Here is a 13,078-nt window from a genome sequence, read left to right as displayed (position 1 = left end):
CCAAAAGATTACATTTAGTGCTATTTGAATTAAGAATAACTGATTTGTTTTCACATAAACCCAGAACCAGCGCCAGGGCTAATATGGCTGCACTGGGTGGCAGAATTTAGTGAAGACAAAGGAGGCACTTGGTAGCAGAATTTAGGACCCACAGAGAATGCATCAGGCAGTAAGATTCCTAGTGCTGGCCTTCAATAAGCCCTGGGTATATGTAGGAATGTATTCAGGACTCTGATAAGCCTTATACATGTCCAAGAAATAGACATAAGTATAATAAATAACTAATACAATTCAGACTAAATTGTCTCAGTGCACGATAGAAGCTAGATAAAATTTAGCGGGACAACTTGTTGTTAGTTGCCAATCTCCATGATACATAGCCAAATATGTTTAGTGAACGATAGCTAAATTTTATGATGATAGCCACAAATTTTAAAAGTTTTCGGGTATCGCAAACCAAAGGTGAAATTTTCCAGTTAATGCATTTTGTAAAGAAATGTGGAGAAGATGATGAATAAATGAAATGATGAATGAAAGATAAATGAAAATGATATAAAAGTTTTTCATTGTGATGACAATGCTCGTCAATCATTAATTAATTAACGGATAGCGAAATCTGCAGTATGGTTCTAGATTCAGAAAGTACCGCTACCGGTAATGAAGAAAGTGACACAGAGGTTACTTAAAACAAAAAAATTTTGATTAACAAGCTAGTTGGAATTTTCGACACTGCAATTACAAGACTTCAAAAATGTAACTAAAAAAGAAATTATATATGTCTACAGAATTAAAGAGAAAGTATTAGCACAAAAAAAAAAAAAAAAAAGAAACAACTTTAACTTACATTGAAAGAAATGTTTACTAATAAGTATTAATCTTTTTTTTTTTTTTTTTGTGACACCTTTGACATCATAAATGCTTCATTATTTCATAAATCACATTTTTAATTTCTACATGTCATCTTACTAGATTTAAAATGCTAATCTGAAATCCCGAATCGCTTAAGTCCCGATGAGTTCGGATCTCAGACTTTGTACTTTATTAATAAATAAACCATTTTGGCTCCTTCTGAATTTTTTTTTTTTTTTTTTTCTTTAAACTGTCCTTCTTCCCATGTTTTATTTTATTTGATGATAGTTTGTCTAATAAGTGATTCTTTTGGAATGGAAGTAGTTTTGAAATGTTTGAAGATTATAAACTTTAGAGAACATCTCCATTTCAACCTGCTTTGCAAAATCCGTATAGCTTATAATTTTTCTGTGTCATGTGCTAATATGTGTAAGGATGATTTTAAATTCAAAATGAACTAGAATATGATTCCTGTTCAATTTCAATCCCCAAACTCAACTGAAAGAAACATACTTATTGGTATAAATGATAACATAATCAATCAATGTTTGCAATTTTGTGCTTTTGGAGATATCATTTTGATGTGTATTTTGAGGTTAATTTTATCTGAATTCAGAGACGTCCTGTACATCTCTGAACCTATTTCATGAATTCTCAAATCATTTTAGTATACTGTTATTTGTTGCAAGCTTTTTTTCTCTGTGTGAAATGTATATAGTTTAAAAGTTCGTTTGGATCCCATGAAAGCACATAAGTATAAGCACCTAACCTTGTTTGATGAAAGGCTTTTCTTTGTCCCAGCTATCCTAACATGCCTTAAATTTTTGACATTCCTTGGTTGGTATTTTATGGAAGTTTTGCACTGTAACATAGTTATGAAAATTTGTTACTTTTCACCCTTGAGTCTTGTTAAAATTCTGGTTACTTCCAGACGTTTACTGTCATCACCTATACTTGTTAATTTTGTGGGGATTTAATTTCCACTCAGATTTTCTAGTGCTCCAAGTTATTTTAGGTAAAGTTCCCAACTACACACACACACACCTGCAAAGTTCTACATTAAGAGAATTTGAGAAAACATTATACTGGCTGAAAGGGGCCCCTGTGTTGAACAGTATAAAATAAAATACAATCAGAAACTATAAAATTAATTGAATGCCATGATAAATGAATGCTGTGCTTTAATGTTCAGGAATGTCCCAGTTAATGAATTTTGCAATGACGAAGCAAGTCATCAGATTTAATGTTGAAAGGATGAGTAGGTATTGTTTTGGTATGAGAAAAAATATCTTTTCCTCATTTTCTTGCCTTGGTAAAAGGTGGCAAGACCTTCTGTAAACAGTGACTTGAGAATTCTTTTATTGAGCTAATTATTAACATTTAAAATATTCAAATTTAAAATAGCAAAAGCTACAATAAACAGACATTTTCTTAAAGAGTTGAGCTGCCACGTGAGTATGCATGTGCAAATAGATTAGAAACTGTTGCTTAAGATGCATAATACTAGTTTTGTACTAAAATAATATCTCAGGAAAGGACACTCAGCTTGCATGAGTTTATTATATATGTAATATAAATATGAGGCAAAGTTCTTCACAATATTTTTTGGGAGGGCTGATGTATGTAATTTACATGCTTTCTCATAACTAAATGAAATACCTCCTGTGGAGCGGTGTCAGAACACCTGGGTGCCTGTGCTGAAGGCCCTACCCCAGATCGAAAATTTGAGCTGTTGTTAATTATGCAGACATAATTAATATTAGTGTGCAAAAAAGTGATAGGAATTTAGAACATTTAGCAAATTTAAAAAATATGACGAAGCAAGTACTTAATGAATGAAAGTTGAGAGCATCCGGGAAAAAACATTCAAGCTGGTGACTTGAAATGTAGATTAAAAATAAAGTAAGTTAAAACATGGTAATGTGCAAAACATATGGTGACAATAATTAATTATGAACAAAATTACAAAATGGGTAAGTGAAGTTAAAAACTGCAAGAGAGAGCATAAAGCATAACTACCAAGACCGAGCGTATATAAATATTCCACAAGTAGGGCTACAGAATAGGTGTTTTTTGTGATTATTAAACATAAATATGTAAGTAGAATATTATTAATTGGCGTTATTCATGAGGATTTCCTCAAATAGGTTGAATAAGATAAACATTTTATCAATGGAATTGTTAGCGGCCTGAATTTCAGGCATTGCAGCTGAAATTTTTTGAAGAATATTAGCTATGGAGAAACCTTTGAACATGTAAATTTCTTTCACTAACTTAAATAGATCTGAGAGAACATTAATGCCAACCTCTTTAGTTTTATCTTGTTTTCTGCCTGATTTCTTAACCTGAGTCGTTGCATTTTGAGCAGTACAGTCAAAAGTCGTTAATCCGGACTCGTCGGGACTTCGGCGATTCTGGATTATCGATTTTTCCTGATTATAAATCATCAGTTTAAATCTCATAAGATGGCATGCAGAAATTATAAAATTAAAAGTATGAAACCGTAATTTATGAAATACAGAACAATTATGATATGAAGGGTAACAAAATTTACAAAAAAAAAGCTTAATATTTATTTGTTTACTTTATTAAACATTTCTATCAATGTAAGTTGTTTAAGTTGTTCCGTTTTATGTTATAATACTTTTTCTTTTATTCTATAAACAGACATAATTTCTTGTTCAGTTACAAAGTTCCGCTGTTAAAGTCCTATAATTGCGGTGTCGAGAATATCGACTAATTTGTCAATCGAAATTGTTTCGTTTTCGATAACGTCTGTGTCACTTTCTTCACTATCGGAAGCGATATTTTCTGGATCTAGAACCATACTACATATTTCGCTGTCCGTTAATTGATTGATGATTGGGGCATTGTCGTCGCAATGAAAAACTTCTCTTATATCATCCTTCTTTATTACCGCTTTTCCACATTTCTTTATAAAATCCAATAACTGAAAAATTTCGCCTTTAGTTTGCGATGTCAGAAAACCTTCAAATTCGCCGCTATCATCTTCATCCTCCTCACCATGAAATATGGTAGATGGCCATAAATTATGCCAAGCATTTTTTAACGTACTTGGAGACACATCCTCCCACGATCTTGCGATGCTCCACATGGCAGATTTTATGCTAAAAAATTTCAGAAATTCTTGAATAGTCTTGCCACTGTTCAAGAAATTTAACATAGATTTTAAAAATGCTGCTTTATATTTGCATTTCAGCGCGTGCACTATTTCCATATCCATAGGCTGAATGATAGACATACAATTTGGAGGGAAGAATAACACTGATACATTATCTTTCACTAAAACTTTAAGTGAAATATGCGCCGAACAGTTATCAACAATAAGAACTATTTTTGAGTCATCAGGTAAACCAACCGAATTCAAATGTCGCTGAGCCTCGGTTATAAAATGATTTTCAAACCAATCATTCATCAACACTTGTGTCATCCATGCTCTTTTATTTGCGCGATATATAACAGGGAAAATCGTTACTCCTTTAAACAGTCGAGGTCGTGCATGTTTTCCAATTACGAAAAGTTTGCACTTGTGCGTTCCTGCAGCATTTGCGCACGCTAAAATTGTTAGTCTCGCTTTGGAATCTTTGACACCAGTTGGAGCCTTTTCTGTAGAGGTTGCCAAGGTATTTCGCGGTACATATTGCCAGAAAAGACCAGTTTCATCAGCATTGTAAATTTGTTCTGCAGATAATTGTTCATTAGTAATGAATTCGATGAATTCATCTGCAAATTGTTCAGCAGCTTCAGCATCAGAAGATTTTTCACCAGAAATTTTTAATTGTCTTATACCATGGTGATTTTTAAATTTTGTTAACCAACCTGTCGAATATGTGCACTCTCCGTTTAAGTTCAGCCATTACCATTGGACCCGTCAATGGCACGCCCTCGCTGCGACGCTGTCTGACCCATTCAATCATCACTCTGTCATGATCGTCACTTTTAGCATAACGAACCCTTTTTCTGTTACTCATTGCAAGTGGGGTGTCGGAATCCACAAAAAAATCAAAATGTTCCTTTTTCTTTTTGCTTATCTCATATACAGTTGACTTTCCAATGTTATATTCCTTGCATAACTTTGAGACAGGTATGCCTTTATCCAATTTTTGCAGCAATTCCACTTTTTGTTTGATGGACATGGAAACATACTTTCATTTTGTAGATAGATCCTTTGGAAATTCCAGCATCGGAAATTCTATTTAACATAATCGAAAGTTCAAGTTTACTTTTATAAAATTGCTCTAAGCGGGATCCAATTCGAAGATTAAGGATCAACGCAATCATTAACATTAACTGAAATAGATAATTAGATCATTTTAGCTTACACCGTCCGTTATACATTAAACACGAAGGCGAAAACGTATTCTGCACCTGGGCGCACGCATATGCGCAGTCGTCAAGGTCTTACACGCACGCGTAAAACGCCTGTGCGCATGTGCCAATGCGGCGCATGCGCAGAAAGTTTTTAGCTTTGAGGTCCGGATTATGGGTGTCCGAATTAACGATTTTTGACTGTATTAATGTTTGGGTAATGTTTGCATAAGAAATTCCAAGAGTAACCTGGGTGGATTTCATTTTACTAACTTCTTTACTGTTATTACTATTGAAAAATTTTAGGGAACTTTGGGCACCCTCTGTAATTTGCTGTGTGTCCTGTTTCCAGGCAATTGCAGCACTTTACAACATCTAGTTTCTTGGCTGAACAGTCTGAGGTTTCATGTTGGCCTGCACATTTTATGCAGCGTGGATTGAGTTTGCAAGAATCAGAATGGTGGTGGAAGTGTTGGCAGTTGTGACGCTGCACAACACCCCAACTCACCTTGTATTCGATAATTTTGACGTAAAACAACATGAAGTAAGTAATATCATAGACCTCCTCAACACCTTTAACATTTTCAAGCTGAATTTGGAAGAGAGGCACTGGTGCACGTGACCTATAAGTCTGTGCATATGTGTAATTTTTTTTACCTTAAGTTCAGAAGTTTGTCATGGATTTCATCAGGAGAACAATCAATTGGTAGGCCTCTAAAAACTACCTTGATGGGCTTGCCGTCTTCTTTTGAGTAAGGTAGTGCTCAATATTTTTAGCCTCAAGATAATTAGTGATTCCTCTGTGGTCATCACTAGTTTTAGAAAAAATTTTAAGAGAGTCATTAGTGGCTTTTCCTGCAAAAATTTAATTTAGTGGCTTCAAGTAAGTGTTTAAGTAAGTCAGAATATTTACAGACAGGTGTAACGATGATAGCTTCATGCAATTGTTTAAGAAAGTCAGAATATTTACAGACAGGCTTAACCATAATATGTTTAATCTTAGGTTCTACAACTAGAACAGTTTATGTGTCCATATTTGTCTCAGTGTTATCATCTACTTCATTAGGCAGATTTTCAAACTTATTATTGACCGAAATTTCAATATTTGATTTCACTAACTTGGGAGGTTGAGCCATATTTTTCGGAAACCTAAAGTCATCTGCTTCAATGAACATTTATGGGATATTTTAGGAGGCTGTTTAGGCCTTTCATTTACATTATCAACATCAGGTTTATTACCATTAGGGTTACTAATATTTGAATTGCATACATTATCAGTTAGGGTTTCATACGAAATATTAGTCTTAACGACAGTTTTATCAGATTCAATAACATTAGAACTACTAGTACTAATTTGCTTAGCAAGCTGTTTGTTGGGACTAAACAGATGAGGGTTATTAAACATCATATTGAGAGCCATTTTTTGCATGGGATTAGATTCCATTTGAACAATTTCATTATAACACAAGTTTTTAAAACCAGGATATAAGTCACCATAAGTAGCACACTTACCTTGAAATAACTGAAGTAAGCCCTCGACGACTCCACGTTTGCTCTGAAATTTTTTGTTTGATTTTATCCGATGCTGCATTTTTGATCTTTGCAGTCCATTCATCACCCATTAGCTTGATATGTGGTTGAATTAACTCCACATTTTTCATTGCAGATTTAAAGTCATCAAAATTAAGTTTATCCTTAACTAACACCTTATGCCAGTCCTTATCCAATATGTGATCTGCACTTTTCACAATTCATCGGGTAGCTCCGCCACGAGGTGACGGGCTGTTGCTTCCAAATCCATAACGGATGTCGAAGGAGAATTTTTCCTTTGCATGGTGGATTTTTTAGAAATAGTCCACAGTCACTGCTAATAAGCTCATTACATAAAAGGGAAATACCTTCGTAGTCGAAAAACACATACGTTGATGAAATGGCCATATCTGAAGGCTTTTATGCAATTAAAACTGGAATTTGTATTTATTTGAGTATTAGGTCTACTATTTGTTTTACAGTAGATGTGCATTTCGATAAAAATGAATAATCATGTATTAAATTGTTAATCTGGTGTAATACTTGATATCAGTATAAGACAAAAAAAAGTTTTTGCTAATGACAAATTTGTCAACATAAATAAATTTATCATTATGGCTAATTAAAAATTATTGTATTTTGTAATTCATGTGTTTTTTATTAGGTTTTCAGGCCCAAATACAGCTGCTGAATGGTCAGCTGAAGGCAGGCAACTTGTACCATTAATGTCTCGTTGTCCACCACAAACAATCTTTACTGCTATTGCTGATGCTGCTGCAAGAACCCAAGCAGCTAAAAATGCTACTCTGCCATTACCTGGAAAGACTGGTATTAGACAAAGTAATATTCCAGTATTTAAATCTATGCTTCTTTTTTCTCTTATATATATGTGTTTAAAACACCCTTGACTATGCCTTTTGCTTGGAATAAGCAAAATTAAATATGAGAAATATTTAATTTCTCTTATTGCAAACGTGCTGCAAATGCTTTATTTAGAGTGCACAAACAGAAATTAGAAATTTTTACTTATTTGCATTGTGAGTAGTTTGTTAAACATTTGAAATGTGTTTTAATTTATTTTAAACTTTAATTAAATTTCAGCTTGAAATGTAGACTTAGATTTTTTTTTTTTTAAATATGTCTTATGCATGTGGAATGGAGTGCTATTAGAAAGAAAGAATGTATTATGTATTGTATTCAACAAGTAATATTCGAATAGAGCACTCCACTGCAAATTCTTTGCAAGGCGCAGCCACACGGTTACAAATGATCTTAAAGAACTCTAAAGTAGTATAAAAATTTGGTGTTTCTAAGGTTTTAATTTTGCAAATATCTTCTTCAGAGTGGTGGTAACTGTTTTTATCTAATAAAAAGTATAATAGATAAAAACAGTTACAATCATTCTGAAAGCTATTTGTAAAACCTAAAGCCTTAATGTACAACTAAGGCTTTAATTTTACTAATATTATGCTTATGAAACTAAAATATCATTATTTATAAAGTCAAGTGGCAAGTCCTATTCATTATTTTATATTCATCAACAGGTATGTAATTGGTTGACTACTCATCTTTCTTTAATTCCAGTAATTCCCAAATATTCAGCATTTTGAAAGCCATGGGCAATTGTTGTTATAGTGCTGACATGTTCCCATAATACAAAAGTCATAGATCTCTCCTGAGTTTCATTTAATCTGTTATCTGAAACATCTTTTTTTCCCCCCTCTCGACTTCTGCAAGAACTTAACTTCTTGAACGTTCAGATGATACTCATAGTGCTGGTCATTAAAATTGCTGCACCATAAAGAAAAACAGGGAACAAAATTAGTAATTATGGAAATTTAATGTAAAGATGAAAATGATCAAAATGTCAGATAATTTTGTGATATAGGAAAAAGAAATCAGTGCTATCTATAGAGGCTCCCTCTATAAATAGTAGAACTTGCCACAGGACTAGGCAGAAAACCAAACAGTATTAACAGGAATTGCAGTTTTTGCAGCTCTTCAGTGCTGTTCTGTAGTTAATTTGTTTTACTGGCTGACAGGAACTGTTCTACCGTCCCCTTTTTAAGAACTGGAACTTAATTTCTTAGAGATCTGAAGAATATATCAACCAAGGCAAAAGTAGAACACTCTCTATATTGAAGAAATAGGACGAAGAAGGCTAAAGCAATGGTAACCTTGTTGATAATCTGCCATTGCACCGAATATGTGAATGCTTGGATCTGTGGGACACTTCAAGTGTCCTGATTGGAATACGTGACGTGACGTGCCTGTTTAATCCCTAATGTTTATGCAGATAATATATCTGCCATCTTGGGCATTGAAAAGCAAGGGCTGTTGAAATCCCATACATTTTTTGATATCTTTCTGGATTCATAGATTGCAAATTCTAGTAACAGCTATTTGACCTTGATCAATGTGAGCAAAAGTTACTTTATGAATGCCCTCTTTCATCATATTATAAAAAGCAATTATCTGTTCTTTTTTGTTATTACGAGTAGTTTCATCAGTTGCATCAGAAAAATACATGGTCGTGAGTAGTTGGACAGTTTTTTTTTTTTTTTTTTCCTTTTTTCCCTTGGAGCAGTAAGAAACTAGCATGGCATCTGATTGGAAGCCAAATATTAAAGTCTTTTTCTTCTCTCTGTTTCTTAGGTAAAAACTCTTTTGGAACTTCCCGTTTGTTTGAATGAATCTTTCCAACAGCTCTTTTTTTTTCCTTTCAATTAAGAGTTTCGTTGCAAGATCTGAACTAGTGTACCAATTATCTGCTATAATGTTGCTTTTCGTTCCTTTCACAGGATCAGTTAATTTGAGAACAATTTCTGATGGTCAGTTGTTGATACATAAAGGTCATCAGGCAGCTTTCCAACGTACGGCTCAATATTTATGGCGTAAAATGTTTTGCTGTCAACTAAACCAGATATTTTCAACCCACATTTTGAGAGCTTTTTACAATGTCTTATTTAAAGCAACATCTGCCTCTGAAAGATAGAACTTGTTCATCTGTTGTGAGATAGTCACTTAAAGAGTATTTTTCAAAATTATCTACCAACAATTCAAAAATTCTCCCTATTGCAGTTAGTTTGTCAGTAACTCTATAAGGTATTTCTTATGCTGCCTTAGCATGCCTTCCTGGTGTAGTGGTCTGCATGCTGTGTGCATATTCCAGAGGTCTGTGGCTTAATTCCCAGCAAAGGCATTGCTCATTCCCCCCCCAAAAAAAAATCCCAGTCGCCCTTTAAAAGGGGGGGTATATAAGGTATTTATTCTGCCTTCTTAGCATGCTTTTGTGTTGTAGTGGTCTACGTGCTGGGCGCATATTCCAGAGGTCCATGGTTCGATTCCCGGAGAAGCCATTGCTAAGTTTTCATGACTTCAGCTTCCAAAAATTACCTAATGTCTCTACAACTTTACTGACATCTCTACTGCAAATATCATCAAATCTGTGCATCTAACTAAATATCTAAATCTCTTTTAAAACACTGTAAGGTAAAAACATTCCAATCCTTGTTCTTTAGAATTATGCCTCAATTTATGAAGGTTTTTCTAGAACACCTGTGGCTTCCAATAAAATAAAGTAAACCAAAGAAAGCACTAAAGCTATATTATATCAGTAGGAGATGCATCATGTTCTCCCCAAAAAAGATGTTTGACAGAATCTATATAAAAGTTAATATATTGTCAGTTTTAAAATATTATCACTTATAAATAAATTAAGTGTTTCGATTTCATTCCTGACATTTCAGGCTTCTGCAATAGGATGTGGAAAATCATTTACAATACAGTACAAAGTCCGAAATCCTGACGTCCATTATCCGGAATGATCTAAAATCCAGACCTCAAAACCACCACCAATAAAATTTTTCTCGTAGGCTTTACACATGCGCATTTTATTTTCCCCTCCGCGCATAATAAAACATCTCGAGAGTCCCGATTCTTAATTTCACTTTCACACTAAATAAAATACCTTGTTACTGAAGAAACAATCAATTAAGCATAAATTTGTACGATCAGTAATTTGGCTCCATTGCTGCGTATTTGCTTGTCACGCATCTCAAACCGAAACATTCCACATAGATACATCATTGATGTGACGCCACCCTGGCGAATCATTATTTATTATACTTTTCTTTTATTACCGCATGTTTATCAAAACATGACAACTTGAGTAATGACTCATGTAGCGATACCTAAACAATTTTTTTTTATGTTAGTATTTGAAAAATAAAGGAGTGTGGTAACCTTTTATGTTGACATTACGCTTGGCAATAATTACAGATTTTAGTTGTGCTAAAAAATGTTGACGAGGAAAAATTTACCAAAAATTTCTTTCCATATGCTAAAAATAGATTTTGTTGATGATACTTATAGACCCAAAGATTACATTTAGTCTTTTTGAATTAAGAATAACTGATTTGTTATTCACATAAACCCAGAACCAGTGCCAGGCTCTGTATTTAGGACCCACAGAGATGAAATCAGGCGGTAAGATATCTAGCGCCGGCCCTCATTAAGGCTTAAGTATATGTGGGAATTTATCTGACAAGCCTTAAGCATGTGCAAGAAATAGACATAAGTATAATAATTTACTAAACTAATACAATTCAGACTTGATTGTCTCGGTGCATGATAGAAGCAAGATAAAATTTAACTGAGCAACTTGTCTTTAGTTGCCAAGCTCATGATGCAAGGGTAGCTAAATTTCATGATAACAGCCACTAATTTTAAAGGTTTTCAAATATCACAAAGCAAAGGTGACATTTTCCAGTTAACGGACTTTGTAAAGGAATGTGGAGAAGTAGTAATACATGAAGATGATATAAAAGAAGTTTTGCATTGTGATAACAATGCTTCTCAATCATCAGTCAATTAATGAATGGAGAAATCTGTAGTATGGTTCTAGATCCAGAAAATACCACTACCGATAGTGGAGAAAGGGACAGAGAAGTTACTGAAAACAAGAAAATATGATTGAAAAGTTAGTTGGAATTCTCGAAACAGTAGTTACAGGACTTCAACAATGTAACTCAACAAGAGATTATCTCCGTCTATAGAATTAAAGAGAAAGTATTAGCACAAAAAAATGAAGTAACTTAAGACAACTTAACATTGAAAGAAATGCTTAATAAGGTAAACAAATAAATATTAATCTTTTTTTTTTTTTTTTTTTTTTTTTTTTTTTTTTTTTTTTTTTTTGTAAAGTTTGATACCCTTTAGATCATAAATAATTCATCATTTCTTATTTTTATTTTTTATAATTTCTACATGCCATCTTACTAGATTTAAACTGATGATCTATTATTTGAAAAAATCCGGAATCGCCGAAGTCCCGACGAGTTCGGATTTCAGACTTTGTACTGTATTGCAAGATCGCATATGCACATTACAGTTACGGTTTTCTTACAGCATTTAGTTGTATTATCTTTACCTGTATAATATTTTTTAGAGGAGTTTTAATCAGTATCCTGTAAATTTTCCTCTTCATCTACTTCCTTCTTCTCATCTTTCACTGAGTCTGTATTATGGTCACTTTGATGGATATAATTTTCATCCATGAAAGTGATGGATATAATTTTCATCCATGTACGAAGCACTTCCTGATTCCTCCTAACTTTTCAACTACTTTCAGTAACTTTAACCATTGCTCTGGATCTTTGCTTGTTTCCATGTGCCTCTCTTTAGTATAATTCATCCCGTCCTCACTCTCCGACATTCTGTAAGACTGGGGGGGGGAATGTAGAAATATTTTACATGAAAAAATTGTAACTTACATAAAGTATCTCACAAAAACATAAAATTATTAAAAAAAAAGATGAAAGCATTTTATTGGTTAATCATTATTTCTATTAAATTAAATACTTTAAAAAATAAAACTCCATAAAGGCTGAAAAATCTTAAAGCAGTTTAAAAATACTAAAAAAAGATAATAGATACCTTTCAATTTTTGTACACTTATATTGTTTAGTCGTGTGAGAGTCGGATGTCAACCACTATGGTTTTGATGCTACGTCTTTCTTGCCAAAGAACTGACCTTGAATGACTATGAAACATAATTTCTAAGGCTTTTACTGTAAGGTACAAAGAGTGCTAGCTATAACAAGGAGATAAAATGGTATATACAAACTTTTAAATTTCTATTGTAAATCATGAAAATTTGCTATATTTCTACTGTGGATTCTTCAAGTGTGTATAAGAGTATTACAGACTAGGTGTATCAAAAGAAAAAGACGATAAGTAAGCTGAAGAAATTGAAAAACCTTTGAGGAAGAGAATCAAGCGGCTATATGTAAAAGCTGCAAAAATGGTTTAATATGTTGCTATCCAATCATATATAAATGTAATATGTACCAAGAAGTCTCTCTATCCA

The 13,078-nt window shown here is 33.3% G+C and overlaps 1 protein-coding gene across 5 annotated transcripts in view; it reads left to right on the top strand.

Annotated features, from left to right (window-relative positions):
- LOC118195866 (uncharacterized) overlaps positions 1 to 13,078 on the top strand; it is a 219,932-nt gene that overhangs the window by 103,239 nt on the left and 103,615 nt on the right. For all 5 annotated transcript variants that reach the window (XM_085808113.1, XM_085808111.1, XM_085808112.1 and 2 more), the window contains one exon: positions 7,373 to 7,548. In XM_085808113.1, the coding sequence (XP_085664239.1) occupies positions 7,373 to 7,548 (176 nt within the window). The remainder of the gene's footprint in view (positions 1 to 7,372; positions 7,549 to 13,078) is intronic.

This window comes from Stegodyphus dumicola, chromosome X1 (assembly GCF_044657685.1).
Source record: "Stegodyphus dumicola isolate Sdum_Otavi_A_Nest chromosome X1, ASM4465768v1".
Taxonomy (NCBI): domain Eukaryota; kingdom Metazoa; phylum Arthropoda; class Arachnida; order Araneae; family Eresidae; genus Stegodyphus; species Stegodyphus dumicola.
Note: the sequence above shows the minus strand (reverse complement) of the source record. Positions and strands in the feature narration are given on the sequence as shown.